The sequence below is a fragment of the Diceros bicornis genome, chromosome 10 (genome assembly GCF_020826845.1).
Source record: "Diceros bicornis minor isolate mBicDic1 chromosome 10, mDicBic1.mat.cur, whole genome shotgun sequence".
In the NCBI taxonomy this organism is placed as follows: Eukaryota; Metazoa; Chordata; class Mammalia; order Perissodactyla; family Rhinocerotidae; genus Diceros; species Diceros bicornis.
In genome coordinates, this window is record NC_080749.1 from 61,524,528 (window position 1) to 61,542,212 (window position 17,685).

The 17,685-nt window shown below is 36.3% G+C and overlaps 1 protein-coding gene across 1 annotated transcript in view; it reads left to right on the forward strand.

Moving 5' to 3' along the window:
* The window catches only part of ITGA4 (integrin subunit alpha 4), a 76,546-nt gene that overhangs the window by 37,763 nt on the left and 21,098 nt on the right, over positions 1-17,685 (forward strand). The window contains exons 15-17 of the mRNA XM_058549359.1: positions 1,110-1,264; positions 11,732-11,881; positions 14,183-14,259. Coding sequence (XP_058405342.1) covers positions 1,110-1,264; positions 11,732-11,881; positions 14,183-14,259 — 382 coding nt within the window. The remainder of the gene's footprint in view (positions 1-1,109; positions 1,265-11,731; positions 11,882-14,182; positions 14,260-17,685) is intronic.

The window sequence follows — 17,685 nt, forward strand, 5'->3', positions numbered from 1 at the left end:
TAGTTAACATCTGTCACCATACAGAGTTCTAAAAAATTTTTTTTCTTGTAGTAACTTTTAAGATTTACTCTTGTAGCAACTTTCACATACGCAATACAGTATTGTTAATTATAACTAAGCTGTAATTACATCCCCAGAACTTATTTATATTAGAACTGGAAGTTTGTACCTTTTGACTCCCCTCTACCCATTTCGCCCACCCCTACCTCCTGCCTCTGGCCACCACCAATCTGACAAAGAACCCTTTTAGATTCAAGAAATAGCTCTTACTTTCTTGGTAAGATCTGGCTTGGAGTTTTTGATTGCTTGTAAATTTCCATTATTTTTTTGCTTATTGAAGGTCTTCTTTAGCAGGTGATTAAATTTTTACCGAACTGCCAGAATATTGATTGAGAGAATGTCTATCTATATTTGTTTATTTTTGCACGAATTAACACTAGAAGGTCAAACTAGAAACCAGTAAAAACATGGAGGAGAAATAATCGGGGCATAGGGCTGGAGAGGAGATGTCTGTGAGTCTACTGTTTCCATAGATTTGACTTTTGAACCATATGTTCACTGTACAGTAAAAAAATATCTAAAGAAAAATGACAACCCCTCAAATTGGAAACAAACAGAAATTAAAGAATCTAACTATATATGAAATTAGTTATGTAACCACACAAGATAGAATTATTCTAAGTGATGTTTGAGCACAGTACTCTGCCTATACTTCCTTAGTGGAACGTTCTAAAGACAAAAAGAACTCAAAGAAATCTGAAACTTTATCCAGGACTTTTATTATTAGTAACAATTTTGATATTGTACTTTTGAAATGTTCATATATAGGAGGATTAAGCAAATAACTAAAGATGTTAATATTAACAATAGAAACCTAGAGAAAAGTTAATAAATCTTTTTTAATTTATAAAAAATTTTTGAAATTTGTAGTTTTAAGTTGTTCCCTCTTTCATATTTCAGGTTAGTTTTTAAAAAGCTATTTAGTGAAGAGAATTTAAGACATTTCCAGTATTCTATATAACTTTGACTATTATCACTTTGAAAATAATGAAGTAAATGCCTTTAGATAATTATTTATATTAATTGAATTTCTTTCTACATTTTTGCAGTTTTGTTTTATAACATGAGTCTGGACGTGAACCGAAAGGCAGAGTCTCCATCAAGATTTTACTTTTCTTCTAATGGGAGTTCTGATGTGATTACAGGAAGCATAAGAGTATCAAGCAAAGCGGCTAGCTGTAGAACCCATCAAGCATTTATGCGGGTAATGTAAACTAGTTTTTTTAACGAATATGTAAACTTCAATATTCTCAATACGCTAAAAATCTTATTGCGTTGGCATCTTCTTATAAAATGTTGTTAAAAGCAAGTGTTATCCCCTCCTCAACTAGCTGATCTGTTGTTCCAGAGTCAAAATGTTAGATAATCCTGTCACCTGGATAATTCAATGTCTACTTTTTGTTTCACATTTATCACATTTTACTGCATCACTATTTTTAAAGATTTGCCTTTTTTTCCTACAATTGCTGTTTTCCTATCCCTGTTTATATACTTGCCTAGAAATGTACATATTGAGTAGCTCTGTGGAGCCTCAGATCTATTCTCCCGTAGGGTTTTTAGGGGAGTGGGCGGGAGGTGGGGAAGTTGGTTTGTTTTTCATGTGACTCTGATGAAGCTGGATCCAATATGACTGCTTTTGGATTATGTCTTTGTCTCCGTGCCAGCATTGTCAGTGGTGTCAGTGGGAACTTGCACAGTTGTAGCGTGGCGGGGATCATCTGTGGGCAAGGACCTCGGCTCTCATGATGGTTTGGGGTGTGTCCTGCCAAAACATAGCTGATTTCATGTTTCTTTTATTAAAACACTCATTCCCAAACTGATCATCACATTCCTTGCACTGGTCAAATTTTATTATATGGAGCAGTGCCAGGTCTTTTTCATTAGGGAATGGTGTACTTCATCAGAAAATCTATTGTCACAAAAAAGCCAAACTATTCCCAGGAGCCCTTTCTGGGATTTTAAATGGTAGCCTCAGCTTAGAACTTAATTTTCCCTTAGATACTTATTCCAAGCGAATGCAAACTAGCATCAGGACTCCAATGCACTATTAAATGCTAAGAGCAATAATCCCTATGCTATTCCCTCATTTCCCTTAACAGTTTTTATCATTGTACTAGAATTAAGCTATTAGATAGTTGAGAGCCAAAAGTATAGGATGATATTAAGGTAACCATCATTTAAATGGTAGAGATTAAAGAGGTTCTTTTTGTTTAACCCTACATAGTTGTGATTTTATTTAGGTTGATCAATTTTAGACTAACATGGAGACCATTTTGAAGGTAATAAAAAGGCCAGCATTAGACATTCACAAAGAGACATATTATTTTGAATTTGTATAAATGGCAACAAATTGATCTGATTTATTTAGTCCTGTTTCTTGGCATTATTCCTATGACTAAGGGTTCATCAAAACTGTACACTTTCTTTGGGATAAATTTGTAGTAGAAATGACCGTTTAGCAGAGGTTTCTGTGTTTGTTGCACATATACTTGTAACGTTACCATGGTGTCAACGGCAGCGGGTACAGCCATTGACTTTAGGCCTCTTGTCAATGTCAAACAAAAGCGCTTAGCTCTGGGGTTGGCACATGGTAGGGACTTTTTAAAAAAGTGATTGTTTCTTCCAATATTTTTTCCCCTGTCCTGAATTACCTTGCTTTTGTTTGGCACATTTTAAAACTCATATATAGAAAGACAAAAGGCGACTCCAACCCTCTCACTTGCAACAAATCCATGGTGGATGTAAGAACCACAGAAGCAGCTGCCTCAACCTTGAGTTCTGCCAAGGAGCTCTAGCTGTCCTTTAGGAACGTGTGGGGATATAATGAGTGCATTTTCCACCCCTACCAGCATGGTGCCCGAGGCATTCAGAAACATATTAACACTGTGATGCTTCTATAGTCTGGAAGAATAGAACAGCAACCTGAATTTTCTTCTATCTTCCTAATAATAGAAGAAAAGAGGGACAGTGGTCAGGATGCCTGGATTTTTCCTTTGTTCCGTAAAACATGTCCAGGATCAGGAATGTTAATATACATATGGATTCTACCTCGGCACCCCTTACAATGAAATGAGGTGACACTTCTTTATTATGCACTTAGGCCTGCAGCCCCCACCTCTCAGAGGGCTCCCTGCCTGCTAGTTAAGCATGCTTTCCTTGTATAGTTGTTCTTATTGGCTATACCAATTAAGCTCCATTTATCCATCCACTTAATTAATTCAAGAGGTATTTATTGTGTTAGAATCTGTTTGAGACACTTCTGTAGATCAGCGAATGAAACATAAAAAGATGACTACCCTCATGGAGCTTATAGCCTAGTGGTGTGAGACTAACAATAGCATGACAAGAATTAAATTTTATGGTATTTTAGAAGAAGATAATGATGGAAAAATGAAAAAAGAAGGCAGAGTACAGGGAATTAGGGAGTGCTGTAGAAGGAGTGAAGAGCGCAATTTTAAATGGGGTGGTCAGAGTTGGCCTTATTCAGAAGGTGACATGTAAGCAAAGACTTGAAAGAAGGAAGCGAGTTACCAGTATAGGTGTCTAGGATAGTGGTTCTCAACTTTAGCATTCAACAGCACCACCTAGAGGGCTTGCTAAAACACCAATTACTGGGCCCCACCCTGGAGTTCCTGATTCAGTAGGTCATCAGTGAGGCCTGAGAATTTGCATGTCTACAAAGTTCCGAGGTGATACTGATGCCTGGAATCATACTCAGAGAATCTCTGATCTAGGAGAACAATATAGAAAGAAGAGCTAGGTAAAAATCCCTCAAGACAAAAATGTGGCTGGTGTTTTAGGGAACAATGGGGAGGCAAGGATGGCTGGAAAAGTGCCCTAGGGGGAGAAAGAGTCAGATCATATAGGACCTGTGACTTTTTCTCTGAGTGAAATGAGGCTCTATTGTAGAGTTTTGAGCAGAGAAGTGACATGGTCTGACTTAGTAATAAAAAGGAATACTCTAGCTGCGATGTTGAGACTAGACAGTACAGGCCTAAGGGTTGACACAGGGAGAAGAAAATACTGCAATAACCCAGGTGAGAGATGATGGCTCCAATGAAGGTGGTAACAGTGGATATTGTGAGAAATAGTTGGAAGACAGAGCCTACACAATTTGCTGACAAATTGGAAGTTTGGCATTTGAGAAAGAGAGGCTCCAAGATGACTCCAAGGTCTTTAGCTCAAGCAACTGGGAAGAATGTAGTTTTTATCAATCAAGACAGAATATACAAGAGAAACAACTTCTGGGTGGAAAATTCTGGAGTTCAGTTCTGGACCTGCTGAGCTGGAGAGACCTGTTTTACTTTCAAGTGTAAATATCAATTAAGCATTTGTGTATACTCATCTGGAGTTGGAGAGAGGCCTAGAGCTGGAAATATAGCTTAATGCCTCTTCGGCATATGGATGGTTTTTAAAGCCATACGAGATGGCTGAGGTCACCCCAGGAGGAGAAGAAGGCCAAAGTCTGCACTCTGGATACTACAACGTGAAGAGGTTGGAGAGAAGAGAAGGTTTACAAAGGAGAAGAGAAGAACCAATCAGTAAGTAAGAAAGAAAACCAAGAGCTTGTGGCATCCTGGGAGTGAAGCGAATAAAGCAGAGCAAGGAGGAGGGCATGACAATGTTCTCAATGCTGCTGCTCTGTCAGATAAGATGACGACTGAGAACTGACCATCGGGTTTAGCAATGTGGAGGCTCTTAGTGATCATGACAACAGCATTTCAGAGGAGCAGTAGGGGAAGAGGAGGAAAGGAATTGAAGATAGAGAGTATAGTTATCCTTTCACAAAGCTTTGCTCCAAAGGGAACCAAAGAAATGGAGTTGGGAGTCAGTAGCTGACAAGAGAAGTGGAGTGAAGCGTTCTTTTTTTTTTTTTAAAAATAAGAGAAATAGCATGTTTTTATGCTAATGAATGGCCTACAATAGAGTGAAAAAGTTATGACATAGATGAGAGGAGAGAATAGCTGGAGCAAAGTTCTTGAGAAGGCAAGAGGGGTGGGATTCATTGTACAAATGAGAGGCTTGGTTCCAGATAGGCACATGTGTAGTTTATCTGTGTATGGGCTTGCAGATGCTGGGTAGATGTGGTGGGAGGACTGTGGTGTCCTGAATCGTAAAGCAAACTCTTTCTGATTGCTTTAATATTCTCAGTGAAGTGAGAAGCAAAGTCGTTAGCTTGAGTAGGGATAGGAGAAGTGGTATTTGGAGTTTGGAAAGAAGATATGAAATCGTCTTCTCGGAAAGTGGGAGAGTAAGGAAGTACACTGGTTGTGAGATGGCATTAGGGTATAACTTGCACTCACAGTCATAAAGTGAGATTATCAGTATGACTGTGGTTTTTTCCAGTCACATTCAACCTTACAGGTGGGAATAGATGAAGAGTTACAATTAACCAGGGCTGTGGTTTGCCAAGAGCGTGAAGCAAAGGAGGGGCAAGAGTCGAGGGAACATGCATGGGAGTTGTTATATTGTTGGCCATGAAGTTTAAGCAAGGTAAGGCAAGGAGAGAGGACATTGAGAGAATGAAGAACGGGGTAAAAAAAGTTGAATTGGATGTCCCAGTGGGATCAGCAAATTGTTAGAATTGAGTATTAAAGGGAATGAGCTGGAAAGATCTCATCAATATTACAACACGTAAAAGCCACTGGGGACCTGAAGGTGAGGAAAAGATTAAATTTTCTTTTTATTTTTACTCATAATTCCTTGATTATCTCATGCAAATGAAAGTCTTTAAACCTATTTGTATTTATAAAACCTTTCATGTTTTTTGACTGTAGAGTATTTGGCTGTTAAAAAAACCCCAAATCTCATTACCAAACTTGAGCTTTTATTAAATCCTTCTCTTTTAATCATACATTCTCTAATTCCTTGCTGGATCTTCTAGGAATATAGGAGACATTTTTAACAACCTAAAAGCATCTATATCACTAGCAGGTACATTTTCTGGTATGTTGTTTTTCTGAGAATATATGGTCATTTATCTGGTTGGTAGGCACATCAGTTTTCTCAAGTCTTCTCAATCTACTCATAATTAAAACAGTCTCACAGGATTGTTTTACTTGAATGGTCAAAATTTGTTCCTCAGAAAATAGAAAGGAAAGTAGAAATTATTTTTTTCTTAAAAAACTCTATCATATTTTAGTTGTTTATAGTTATGTCAAGCTTTAAATTTTGCTGTTAGAGGCATAAAATTATTAGATTTTAGAAAAGCAGAACCTAGAATTTAGAGTTGAGAGTTCATAAAAGGTTTCTAGGATGTAAGGGAAATGGTTAATTTTTTTATACCTTATAGTATTTTATCTATTGAAATTCTCTTCTATTAGTCATCACTTTTCTCTCTATGAAAATATATTTCTCCATCCACGTAAGCATATGAAAATGAATCTTTGTTTTTGCCGTATTCAAATACACAATTTTATTAGATCTTAGAGATTTCTTAGGACAAGATCTTAGGACAAGGGATAATTTTGAGGCTGTTTTGATTTAGGGAAACCCAATCAATTACAGCAGTTTTTAGATATGTTGGAGCAGCCATGGTAGTGAGACTTCCCTTAAGGTTTTTATAGATGATATTTCTTGGTTGATCTTGATGGAATCTCTGCATCAAAATACTCACTGATATTTGAGAAGAGAAGAAGGGTGCTACATTGGGATAACAAATGAAGTAACAGCATTCCCTTCCTGCCTACAACATTTTCAACAAAAGCTAGAAATAGTGTAGCTTAGTCATTGGCCCAGGAATGCCTGTCTATTGATATTCTGAGATCCAATGAGTTCAGTGGCCTTAGCATGTTGTATAAAAATCATGAAATCAACCTGCCTACCTGTATAGTAGATTAGTTAATTTTTTTCTTTCCCTTGGTTTCTCTAATTTCTGGATTTTGGATTTCTGAAGTAAAGGAATTTTATTTTGTTATATGGGTCTTTAGATGACTTCTAAAACCCATCTGTTTCAGTAACAACTTCAAGCAAGTGAAAGTGTATTTGATTAGTAAATATATTTTATTTGTATTTTTTATTTGCTTATATTGTTACTATACAAGCACATAGTTTAATGGAGCACCATTTGCTCCAAAGTGGTTATATTTTAACCATAGCACACTATGGACTGATCCAGATATGCATACATTTCTGCTGAAAATCTAAGTGCAAGCAAACTATATAACTATACTGATATCATGGTATTCTAGAAGTGGACTGATTATTCCAACATGTGTTAATTCTTTGTTCGATTGCAAGATCTTTGAAAACAGGATATTATCTTTTGCGTGTTTGTATTCATCTTAGAGCTAACACAACTCATTACATAAGGCAGAAGGCCAATAAATATTTAGTAAATTTATGGATGATATGTTCTTGGTGTTATTTAAAGAATTCTGTAAGAGAAATTCTGAAAATGTTCCACTGGTATAATGGTTAAGGCATCTGTCTTGGTGTTGTCTTTTCTCAGTGGAAGTGTCAGATGTTTGACAGTTCTCCATCTTCTGAACCAAGCTTACTAGATAAAGTGATTACAATTACACATGGTGCTGCTGGCTCAGGTTCCAATCTATGCCTTAGTCTTACCTTCTCCCACCCCAACCCATACTCCACATTGGCACTAGAGAGGTATTTCAAAAACACATACTTAAACGTATTCCTTACACTTTCCCTTTCAGGTATTGATTAGGTTGCCCTCCTTTTTCTGTACTTGTGTACACATATATCAGAACACTCAGCCCCCACACTATATGTGTGGATTTACGGGTTACGGACTGTGACATAGGTACTAACTTTCAGTTTTGTATCCCTAGAGCCTTCCTTGCACACAGTAGACCCGTGAGTAGATATCTATGTTTATACCTCAACATCATTTTTCATTCAGTAACACTTTATAAATATTTCTGGCTCCACCCTTTAAATAAATTCCTTCATTACATAAACACAAAAGGACATGGGCCTAAAACTCTGTTCTCAAGTTGGCCATAAATACAAATTTCTATGAAAGTCAAACAAGAAGGCAGACTTTGTGTAATTTCAGGCATGTGCTAATTTGCATGCTTCTGGGTGCCCTATATTATGTAATTGTCCATAAAAATGTGGCACGGAATCTTCATTATTTTTAATATAGATAGCACATGCCTATCCAAATTAAAAACTTTAAGCAAATCTACTTTTTCTCTCCCAATACTTAATTAGTCACTTCAAGACATTTTTGGTATTACAGCTTTTGTGTTTAGGTGGAGCTGTTAAAGTTAAATAAGTGTGAGTATCTGTCAAATACAGTTCTTGCAAGAGTGCACGTACATTTTATATATTGTGAGAAAAGCATAATTAATAGCTAATTAGGATAATGAAAGTAATATACACCAGATGTAGAGAAGACCTTGTGGAAAATTAGTATGAATTAGATAACATGTGATTTGGTCAAAGCAAGCTTGTTGAGAAGAACTAAAACAGTGGACATGTGGAGGGACAATCAGTGGCTGTCTAGTCCCACACCTAGGGAATAATTTAATCAAGTTTGCTATTGTAATACTCAGGGCTTCAAGCTGTTCCGTTTTCATAAGTTGATAACTTGGGATTTGGGCCTTGATTTTCGGCATTCCTGTTTGGTCAAGGTTTCATGTTGAGATGATCACTTATCAAGGAAATTAATAAAATCATCTCCATGTATAAGAATGGAAAAATAATGAGAGATCTTGAGTACTCTGGTTCATGCTCCAACTCTTCCAGGTACCTCTTAATTAATACACTTCTAATACTTGTTGCATAACTCATTTTCTATTTAATGTTCATTGGTTGGCAATAGTCTAAGTTTCTTTTTTCTTATTCCTTCCAAATGTTCACCAGAATTTCTTATTATAAGAAACTGAAAGTCAGTAATTCCTTGGTTGGCTTATATAGGTACATTTTGAAGCAACATACACATAATAATGATAATATCTAAGATCTATTGAGACCTTAACAAGTGCCAGGTATTGTGCTAAGTGTTTGACAGACATCATGCCACTGAATCCTCACAATAATAGGTGTAGGCATCATCACCATCATCATTATCACTATTCCCATTTTCAAATGAGGTAACTGAGCTATAGACAAATTGAGTAATTTGCCCAAGGTTATAGAGATAATAAGTGATGGACCTGAGATTTGAGACCTAGTAGTCTACGTCCAGATCACTTGTTTTTAACCACTGTATACGTATATTGATAATGTTGTAAATGACAAGAAAAGAAGAAAAAATTACATCCTTTTTAAATAATTACATAAAGACATAGAATAGATGTAGGCTTTTATGTGATATATGTCATCTTTATTAATTTACTTCTTTGATTTTTATCAGAAGTTATTATAAATGGAAGTAGCATAGCAATAATCTGTATCATAGGTATTTTTTTCTATCCATTAGGGGTTATTAATCAAGGAGCTTTGGAAATCTGTTCTTTACTTGCTTTCCGGCAGTAATGTTTAAGCCATATTCCAATTGTGAGATGTCTATAGATGAATAGAAACCTGGTCGACTGACATTACTCACTAGAAGGTCTGTCAATTACTGTCATGGAGCTACTGAGGAACTCCCCAAGTTAATATAAATATAAACCTAAATTATGATGTAAGTTACTATGTCTAGCCCGGATGGAAACACTTGAATCTCTTTCTTTAATGGTCAAGAGGGATTTTGTTGAATCTATTTTTTTAAATGAGAAGAACCTGTAGGTTGAAATGGGCATATGAAAAGTGGAGTAAAACTCAGATTTACAATTAAATTGTGAGTATGAGAGACATTCAGGCGTGTGACCAATTCTTCAAATATCTTCCAACTATAGTGACAATTCTAATACCAAGAAAAATACAAACTGCATAGTTCCTGTATAGATGGACTGTATCTGCTGACTGTGACTGCCCTCTCAAATCCTGAGATCATTTCTACCTTCAATTTTTGTTGTGCTTAGAATACTTGTTTTATAGATTTGCCATCAACATGTCTTATTTCATGTAATTTAATTAAATTGTCAACCGAATTCTGTTATAAATCCTCATGGATTACTTTATAGTAAAATCTTATTTGCCCACCCTCTTAGATAAGCAAAGAAAAAAATAGTCTGTTTTGTTCAACACACTTTGAAAATCTCATTTCCGTCTAGGGAAGGCTCAGAAAAGTGCTTTCTAAGAGATGCCATGTCTTATATCTTATGTGAGTCCATATATATATATATATATATATACGTGTATATATATATATACACGTATATATATATACTTTTTTTTTTTTTTTTTTTGCTGAGGAAGATTTGCCCTGAGCTAACATCTGTTGCCAATCTTCTTCTTTTTTTGCTTGAGGAAGTTTCTTCCTGAGCTAACATCTGTATCAATCTTCTATTTTATATGTGGGTCGCCACATGGCCACTGACAGACCAGTGGTGTAGGTCTGCGCCCAGAAACCCAACCCAGGCCACCAAAGTGGAGCATGCCAAACTTAACCACTATGCCACAGGGCTGGCTCCCATATATTTTTTTCATAGACTTGAGATTCTAGAACACCTTTACTATCGAGTGAAGGGCTTCGTTAATTGTATGCCAAGTGCTTTCGAAGTTACTTTCTTGTGGATTATTTTACTGTTTGTGCATATGTATGTTAGTAAATAATTTTGAAAGTAATGTATATCCCCTTTTAATGAGGAAGCTAGCAAATAATCAAGTGAATAGATAAAATAATTTTTAAGTTCACTGGAAAGTGTTTTCAAAAAAGAGAAAAATAATGCCTGCATGTAGAAATAAAAGTTAAAATATATGAATTGACAATCAATGTAATAAACTCGAGCTGTTTCTTTGAGTGCAAAACACAATACACACACAATAAATCTAATGATTCAGAAAGACTTTTTGACCACATATGAATAAGATTAGGAATGAGAAACACTGTGTAAAAATTAGAGTGATATTAAATTTAGAAGAATATCATACAGAGCAGACTGGATTCTGAATGGGGTACAATTCCTGTGTAATCAATAAATAAATCCAAGAACTCTTTCTTTATAAAGTGTAAAAGCACAATAAACCTAGAAAAACAGCAACAACTAGTAAGAAAATTCAGTAAAGTAACTAGGATTAAAGATTAAATATACAAAACAAATAACTTTCCTATGTGCCATTTGTAACCTGTTAGAAAATGCAATTGGATGTGTTTCATAATAAATATGAAATGAATCAAATTGAATCAAAAGGTTACTGAGAGATATAAAAAGAAACCCTGAATAAATTCAGAGAGAGATCATATTTCCACACGTCTACTACAGGGAAATGTGAAATAGAATAAAATGTTGATTAGCATTTTGAAGTGATTTACAGAGTTTATAATGGAAAATGCTTATGTTATAATGTCAAGTTATGAAAAGTATGCATAGAAAATAGCATGAAAGAAAATATGCTTAAATGTAGACCATTATAACTATTATTGGATGGTTATAGTTTTTCATTTTTTTATACTTTTTGTGTTTTTTCTAATAAACATAAGTGCTGTTGTGAAAAAATATACATGTTCAGTTTTATCACAATTTAGATTAAAAGATAAGGATTTTCTTTGGCTTCCATGTGTTGTGTCTGGCCTTATGTAGGAAAGGAGGAGCTTTTGTATTTTATTTACATGCTTATTTTTATTATTAATTTATGTGGTTTTAAATTTCCTTAGAAAGATGTACGAGACATCCTCACCCCAATTCAGATTGAAGCTGCTTACCACCTTGGTCCTCATGTCATCAGTAAACGAAGTACCGAGGAATTCCCACCCCTTCAGCCAATTCTCCAGCAGAAGAAAGAAAAAGACATCATTGAAAAAACAGTAGGTATATTTTTCTTTATTCACAACATTATGTGACATATAACTAAAGAATTTTTTTTTAAATATTGCATAATTCTGGGGAAATGAGTTATCTCTGAATTTTTTAAAATTTTTTATATATTTTCTAATAAAGAGATTTATGATATATCTTATTTTCCATTTTTCTTTATTTTTTATATTCCCGTTAGGATATTGAACTGAATATTTTAAAATATGCATTTAGTCATAGCAGTGGTTTCCCACATACATAAAATGTTAATTTTATCTCCTCAATGCATTGCCAGTGAAGAAACTATATTACTAGAAAGCACTCAAAATGGAAGTGAGTTGGCTTCATGAGTTGGTTATTCAGTGTCGTCATCTGTGTTCAGTTCCTCTTTCTCATTTTCTGTCTCCTTCTCTCTCATTTTGTCTCCGTCTCACTCACCCTACCCACGGATTCACTCGTGTCTTGTTAGTCAGATTCCCTTGCTAGATTGTACTCATTTATAAACATATGTATTTATGTTACATAACAATTTCTCTTTTTAAATTTAACTTTGTGTTTTTCATCCACATCCCAGGATCAATTGCATTTTGAGATGGATCCTGCGTTCTAACCAGTGAACTGCTTTTTCTAATTTATCCCAAGATATATCAATTTCACTGACATTGTGTTTATTCCCAGGAGTCTGGTTGTTCAGACCTTTACTGTCCAACAGCACAAAGACATAGTCAACAGGATGTTTTGGGGCATGGTAAAAGCATTCATTAAATATTTGCTAATGGCACACAGAATGTTAAAGATGAAAGGGACATTTAAAGGTCTAGTTCATATCCTGTCCAGACAAAATTGCCCCTTGGTCACTTGAAGATATTTGAGCTTACAATCACCACTGTCTTGTCTACAATACTAGATTGAATGAAGATAATAACTTCAGAGCACATTTTCTCTATGCATTTAGATGAAAATATTGATGAAGTCCATTTTTTTCACTCTTCTGTTGAACTTCAGTTTTCAATATCAACTATTTTTAAATGTCTTCAATAATGGAAATCTCAATATTGTAATTACACAAGCCAAAACCTTAGCAATTTGTAGTTATATTAGAATAACCTAATTTTGATTCTTAGAACAGCCTGATTTACAAATAAGACTGGTAGGCCGGCTAGTCCGGTGGCACAAGCAGTTAAGTGCACGCATTCTGCTTCAGCGGCCCAGGGTTCGCGGGTTCGGATCCCGGGCGCGCACTGACGCACCACTTGTCATGCCATGCTGTGGCGGCGTCTCATATGAAGTAGAGGAAGAGGCACAGAAGTTAGCTCAGGGCTAATCTTCCCCAGCAAAAAAAAGAGGAGGATCAGCATTGGATGTTAGATCAGGGCTGATCTCCCTCACACACACACACACACACAAAATAAATAAATAAGCAAATAAACAAATAAGACTGGTAGAAGAAAAATCGTATTTACTTAATCACTTAGAGAAAGATTTACACTTTCCGTCAGCTCCCCAGGTAGGCAGTCTGTGGTCTGATGTGCTGTTTGGCAGCTCACCGGTCACTTCCCATTTCAGGTGCCTGGCTCCTCTGACTTTCTGGATTTCTGTTCCTGCATCTCTCCCTCTTCACCTATTCTGCTCAGCTTTCTTCATTTTTATCTCTCTCCATTTTGGCTTTGTCCAGCTTATACCTGAGGTCTTCCCATGAACCTTAAAGTATCTCTGAGTCCTATTAAAATGCTTAGAGTTAAATAAATTCTGGAACCTTTATGATAGACTATCATTTAATCTTGTTCAATATATCCTAAAAATAAAATTTCTAAATTTCTACATTTTGTTATTTTCAGTGAATATAAAATCACTGTCCTACCATCTGCAAAAATTAAATGCCATGCTTACGCGTAATAAGTGGGATCAGACTGCTGCATTACCAGAAAATTGAGAGGAACTCAACCAAGAACGTCTTGGCAGCACAGGTTTTAAACTCTTACATAGGTTACTACCGCAGTTTGATTCAACTTATTTTTCTACACAGCTGTTATGAAATAAAAAATCATTTTTTCTACTTAAAAAATTTAGGCTTTAAATGTACCTATTGGAAGAACTTAGTTCCTTTAGCCCTGCTGCAATTATTTGTCACTTGAACCTACTGACTAATTTTCAAATTGAACTCTTCAAATGGGATAAAATAAGGAGTTATCAATTTGATTTATTAATTTCATTTTTCTCATGTATCATAGATGTCTTACTCTTTAAAAAACACGGAAATATACCTACTGAGTTGAACTAAAATAAAAAATACTGTCATATTTTATTTCCAGATAAACTTTGCAAGGTTTTGTGCCCACGAAAATTGTTCTGCTGATTTACAGGTTTCTGCAAAAATTGGATTTTTGAAGTAAGTATAGTTTATTCTCTGTTATTCATCAAGATGGGTTAATGGGTGTGTGCATGTGGGTTCTAAAGAGAAAAGAACTAAGAACTAATCCTCGGGGGTTAGTAGCATTTAAAGAACTGGAAAAGAACAACATTCTACTGTAAGAGATTAAGTGATCTATACATCATTCACATAAGTATATACTCAAAGATTACCACTTTGTGAAAGAAGGCTTTATGAGGCATATTTTAATCTTTTATTGATAAGTCAAAAGCTATTTCAGGATTTAATCGTGCCTTGGGTTATCATTATTATAATTGTAGCTATGTTTTAGACATATGTAAGTGCCTGTTAACAGAGTTTTGATGGCAAAATGAGCTAACCTTCACTACATTAATGCTTAGTTGTTTTTTTTGTGTGTGTGTGTGAGGAAGATCAGCCCTGAGCTAACATCTGCCAATCCTCCTCTTTTTTTGCTGAGGAAGACTGGCCCTGTGCTAACTTCTGTGCCCATCTTCCTCCACTTTATGTGGGATGCCACCACAGCATGGCTTGCCAAGCAGTGTGTCGGTGTGCACCCAGGATCCAAACTGGTGAACCCCGGGCCGCTGCCCTGGAGCACGCGCACTTAACCACTTGCCCCACCGGGCCGGCCCCAATGCTTAGTTTTTTATCACCCAGAAAACTGGTTACATAATTCAGACTGATGTACAAAACAAAGAATTCCCTCTCTCTATATATAAACAATATTTGAAAAGGGATAAACCATCTTGTTCTTCTAAATTCACAGAAGGTGCAACAGCAAAAAGAAAACATATGTAATGGGCTTAGAATAGCACCTAGCACATAGTGAAAACTAGATAAATGTTGGGAATAAACCATAGTAATTTTGTAACATATCTAAATCCCCTATACTGAAATTGTTCTTCATATCAGAGGGAAGATATGAAAATGAGGACCAGAGAGACAGAATTCCTACTTCAGGTTGAGGGATGGTTGTATGTGGGAAGTGAAGGAGGGGAAGGAAGCATCAGTGACAGGGCAGGAAGATGGGAAACTATTTGGGGAGGCAGGAATATAAAGGAAGGAAGTTTAGATTGGGGTATGTTGAATTTGGTAAGACTTCTCTCTGCAGCTTTCCACTTGAAAATCTAGTTCAGGATTGTATTTGGAAGTCCTCTACACATTGATGACTTGTGAGAATGCCCAGGGTGGCAGTAGGGGGTAGAAATGTGAATTTCACCGAGAAAAGAACTAAGGATCAAATGTTGGGGGGACAATTTTATTTAAAGAGCTTAACAAGAATAGGGAGTACCTGTAGGAGATTGAAAAGAACTAAGAGGAGAACCAATTCCATAGTGAAATAGCCAATGGAGAATATAAAAAGAGGGACTTAATATCGTAAAATTTTGTAGAGAGATCAGATAGCATAATAACTGAGGAAAGGTTATGGGAGTTGGCATTTAAAATGTGACTTGTAGGTAAAAAAGGGTGTCACTGGCAAATTTTGAGATAGAAATTTCAGTGCAGTAGCCAAATGACAGGGTTAGTGATTAAGGGAAGGAGAATATACTGCGAATAAGTAGATTCAACTACAGAATTTTTATGTATTTATCATATGTTGTTATTTATTTAATCATGGGAAGACATAAACAAGTGTGAGGGTCAAAGGCAGGGAAAAGAATAAATTGGAGAGAGAAATTTTCTACTTAAATCCAGGGGGCATTTTTCAGATCCTATTTGAACTCTTCTCTGAAGCATTTGACAGCTTTTCACTTCCTCTTTTGAACAATGGCTTTTGCTTTAATTTCCTTGATACCATCCTACTCCTATTCTCCTCCTACTTCTCAAGCCCCTCTTTCTCAATTGTCTTTGGAGGATCTTTGATTTGGGCTCTACTGGCTCCCTAAATGGTCCTTTCTCATCCCTTTCTCACACTCCCATATATTCCCCAGATAATCTTGTTCCCAACTCTGTCCTCACTTGGCCTGCCTACACTGCTGATGCCCAAATCAGTATCTCTGAGTTTCACACCCACACATCCAGTTGTCTCTTAGACATGTCCTCTTGGGCGCCCAGTCTCTATCCACCAATGACACCGTTAGTTAGTTACCAAAGCCAGAAAGCTTGAGCTCAACCTGCATTTTTCTTTCTTTATCCTTGATATCCAATAAATTACTAAGTCGTATAATACTACTACTTATGTATTTTTTATCCATCATACTTCTCTATCTCTACCACTGTTGCTTCAAGCCGGGAACTCAATATACTTCCTTCATTGAGCTTTCCTGCTTTCTGTGCTACTGGCCTCTGATTTTGCATTATTCTAATTCCTCTATCATGATGTTTCCAGAGTGAGCTTTCTAACATACACATCTGATAACAATGTTTCAGTGGCTCATTATCACTTTAAAATCTAAACTCCTTAGCGTTTTTTCTCGCCGATTCCGCAGGACTTCTTTCCATCGATGGCAGACCCCTTACAGTTGCTTGGCCGTGCACGCTCTCCTGAGCCTCTGTATCTTTTCACTTGTCTCACTTACCTACTTGACTAACTTTTATTTATCTTGTAAATCTCAGCTGTTTCCTAAGTGGAGCCCCCTTTGTCTCCTACTGTGCCCCTGGCCCCACTACCCTTGCACGCTCACCACCATTACTGTCTGTCTCCACACTATCCTGTAAGCCGTTTCAAGGCAGGTTCCTGTCTTTTCATCTTTGTGTTCCCAATGCCTAACTCAGTGCCTGGAATGCTGTAGGCAACTAATAGATGTTTGCCGACAACGTAACAGAGGAATCAGGGTATAATGGGATCAGACTCAGGTGGAGGAGTTAGCCTTAGAAAGAAGCTAAGATTCTCCTTATCTTGAACCAAGCAGCTCTGAAAAGATGCTTAACATTAACAAATTTCAATGTGGAAGGAAGGGGAATGTAGAGAATTCATGGATAGCCAGAAGAAAAAGTATGTTTATATATGGAAAGTGAGGGCTTTGAGGATGGGTTTGGAGACTTGAAAGGAATGGGAAAAGATTCAAAATAGCTGTTATGATAAATGGGATAGGGAGTCAACTAGGAATGAGTAAATAGGTTGACAAACAGTGTTGAGTACCCTGCTGGGATGGGATCACATATGGCAGAGAATAAATTAATTCTTTTCACTTATGCAATGCCAGTATAGCCTTGAGCATCCACAGTTGAGGGCCAAGAAGCCCTAACCTATTTGATTGATAATTGGACTTTATACTTAAATTATCCAGATTGGCTGCTCAGATAGTCCAAAAACAATGACTACTAACTACTTTATATTGCAGCGTATAATGTGGTGCCTTTGTTGATTTATTAGTTGAATAATTTATAACCTTCCCATTCATGTATTTATTTTCCTCCCAAAATGCTTATTTTTCTTGGTATTTTTGCTGTCATGAGCCTTTGATAAGAAGAAGAGTTGTG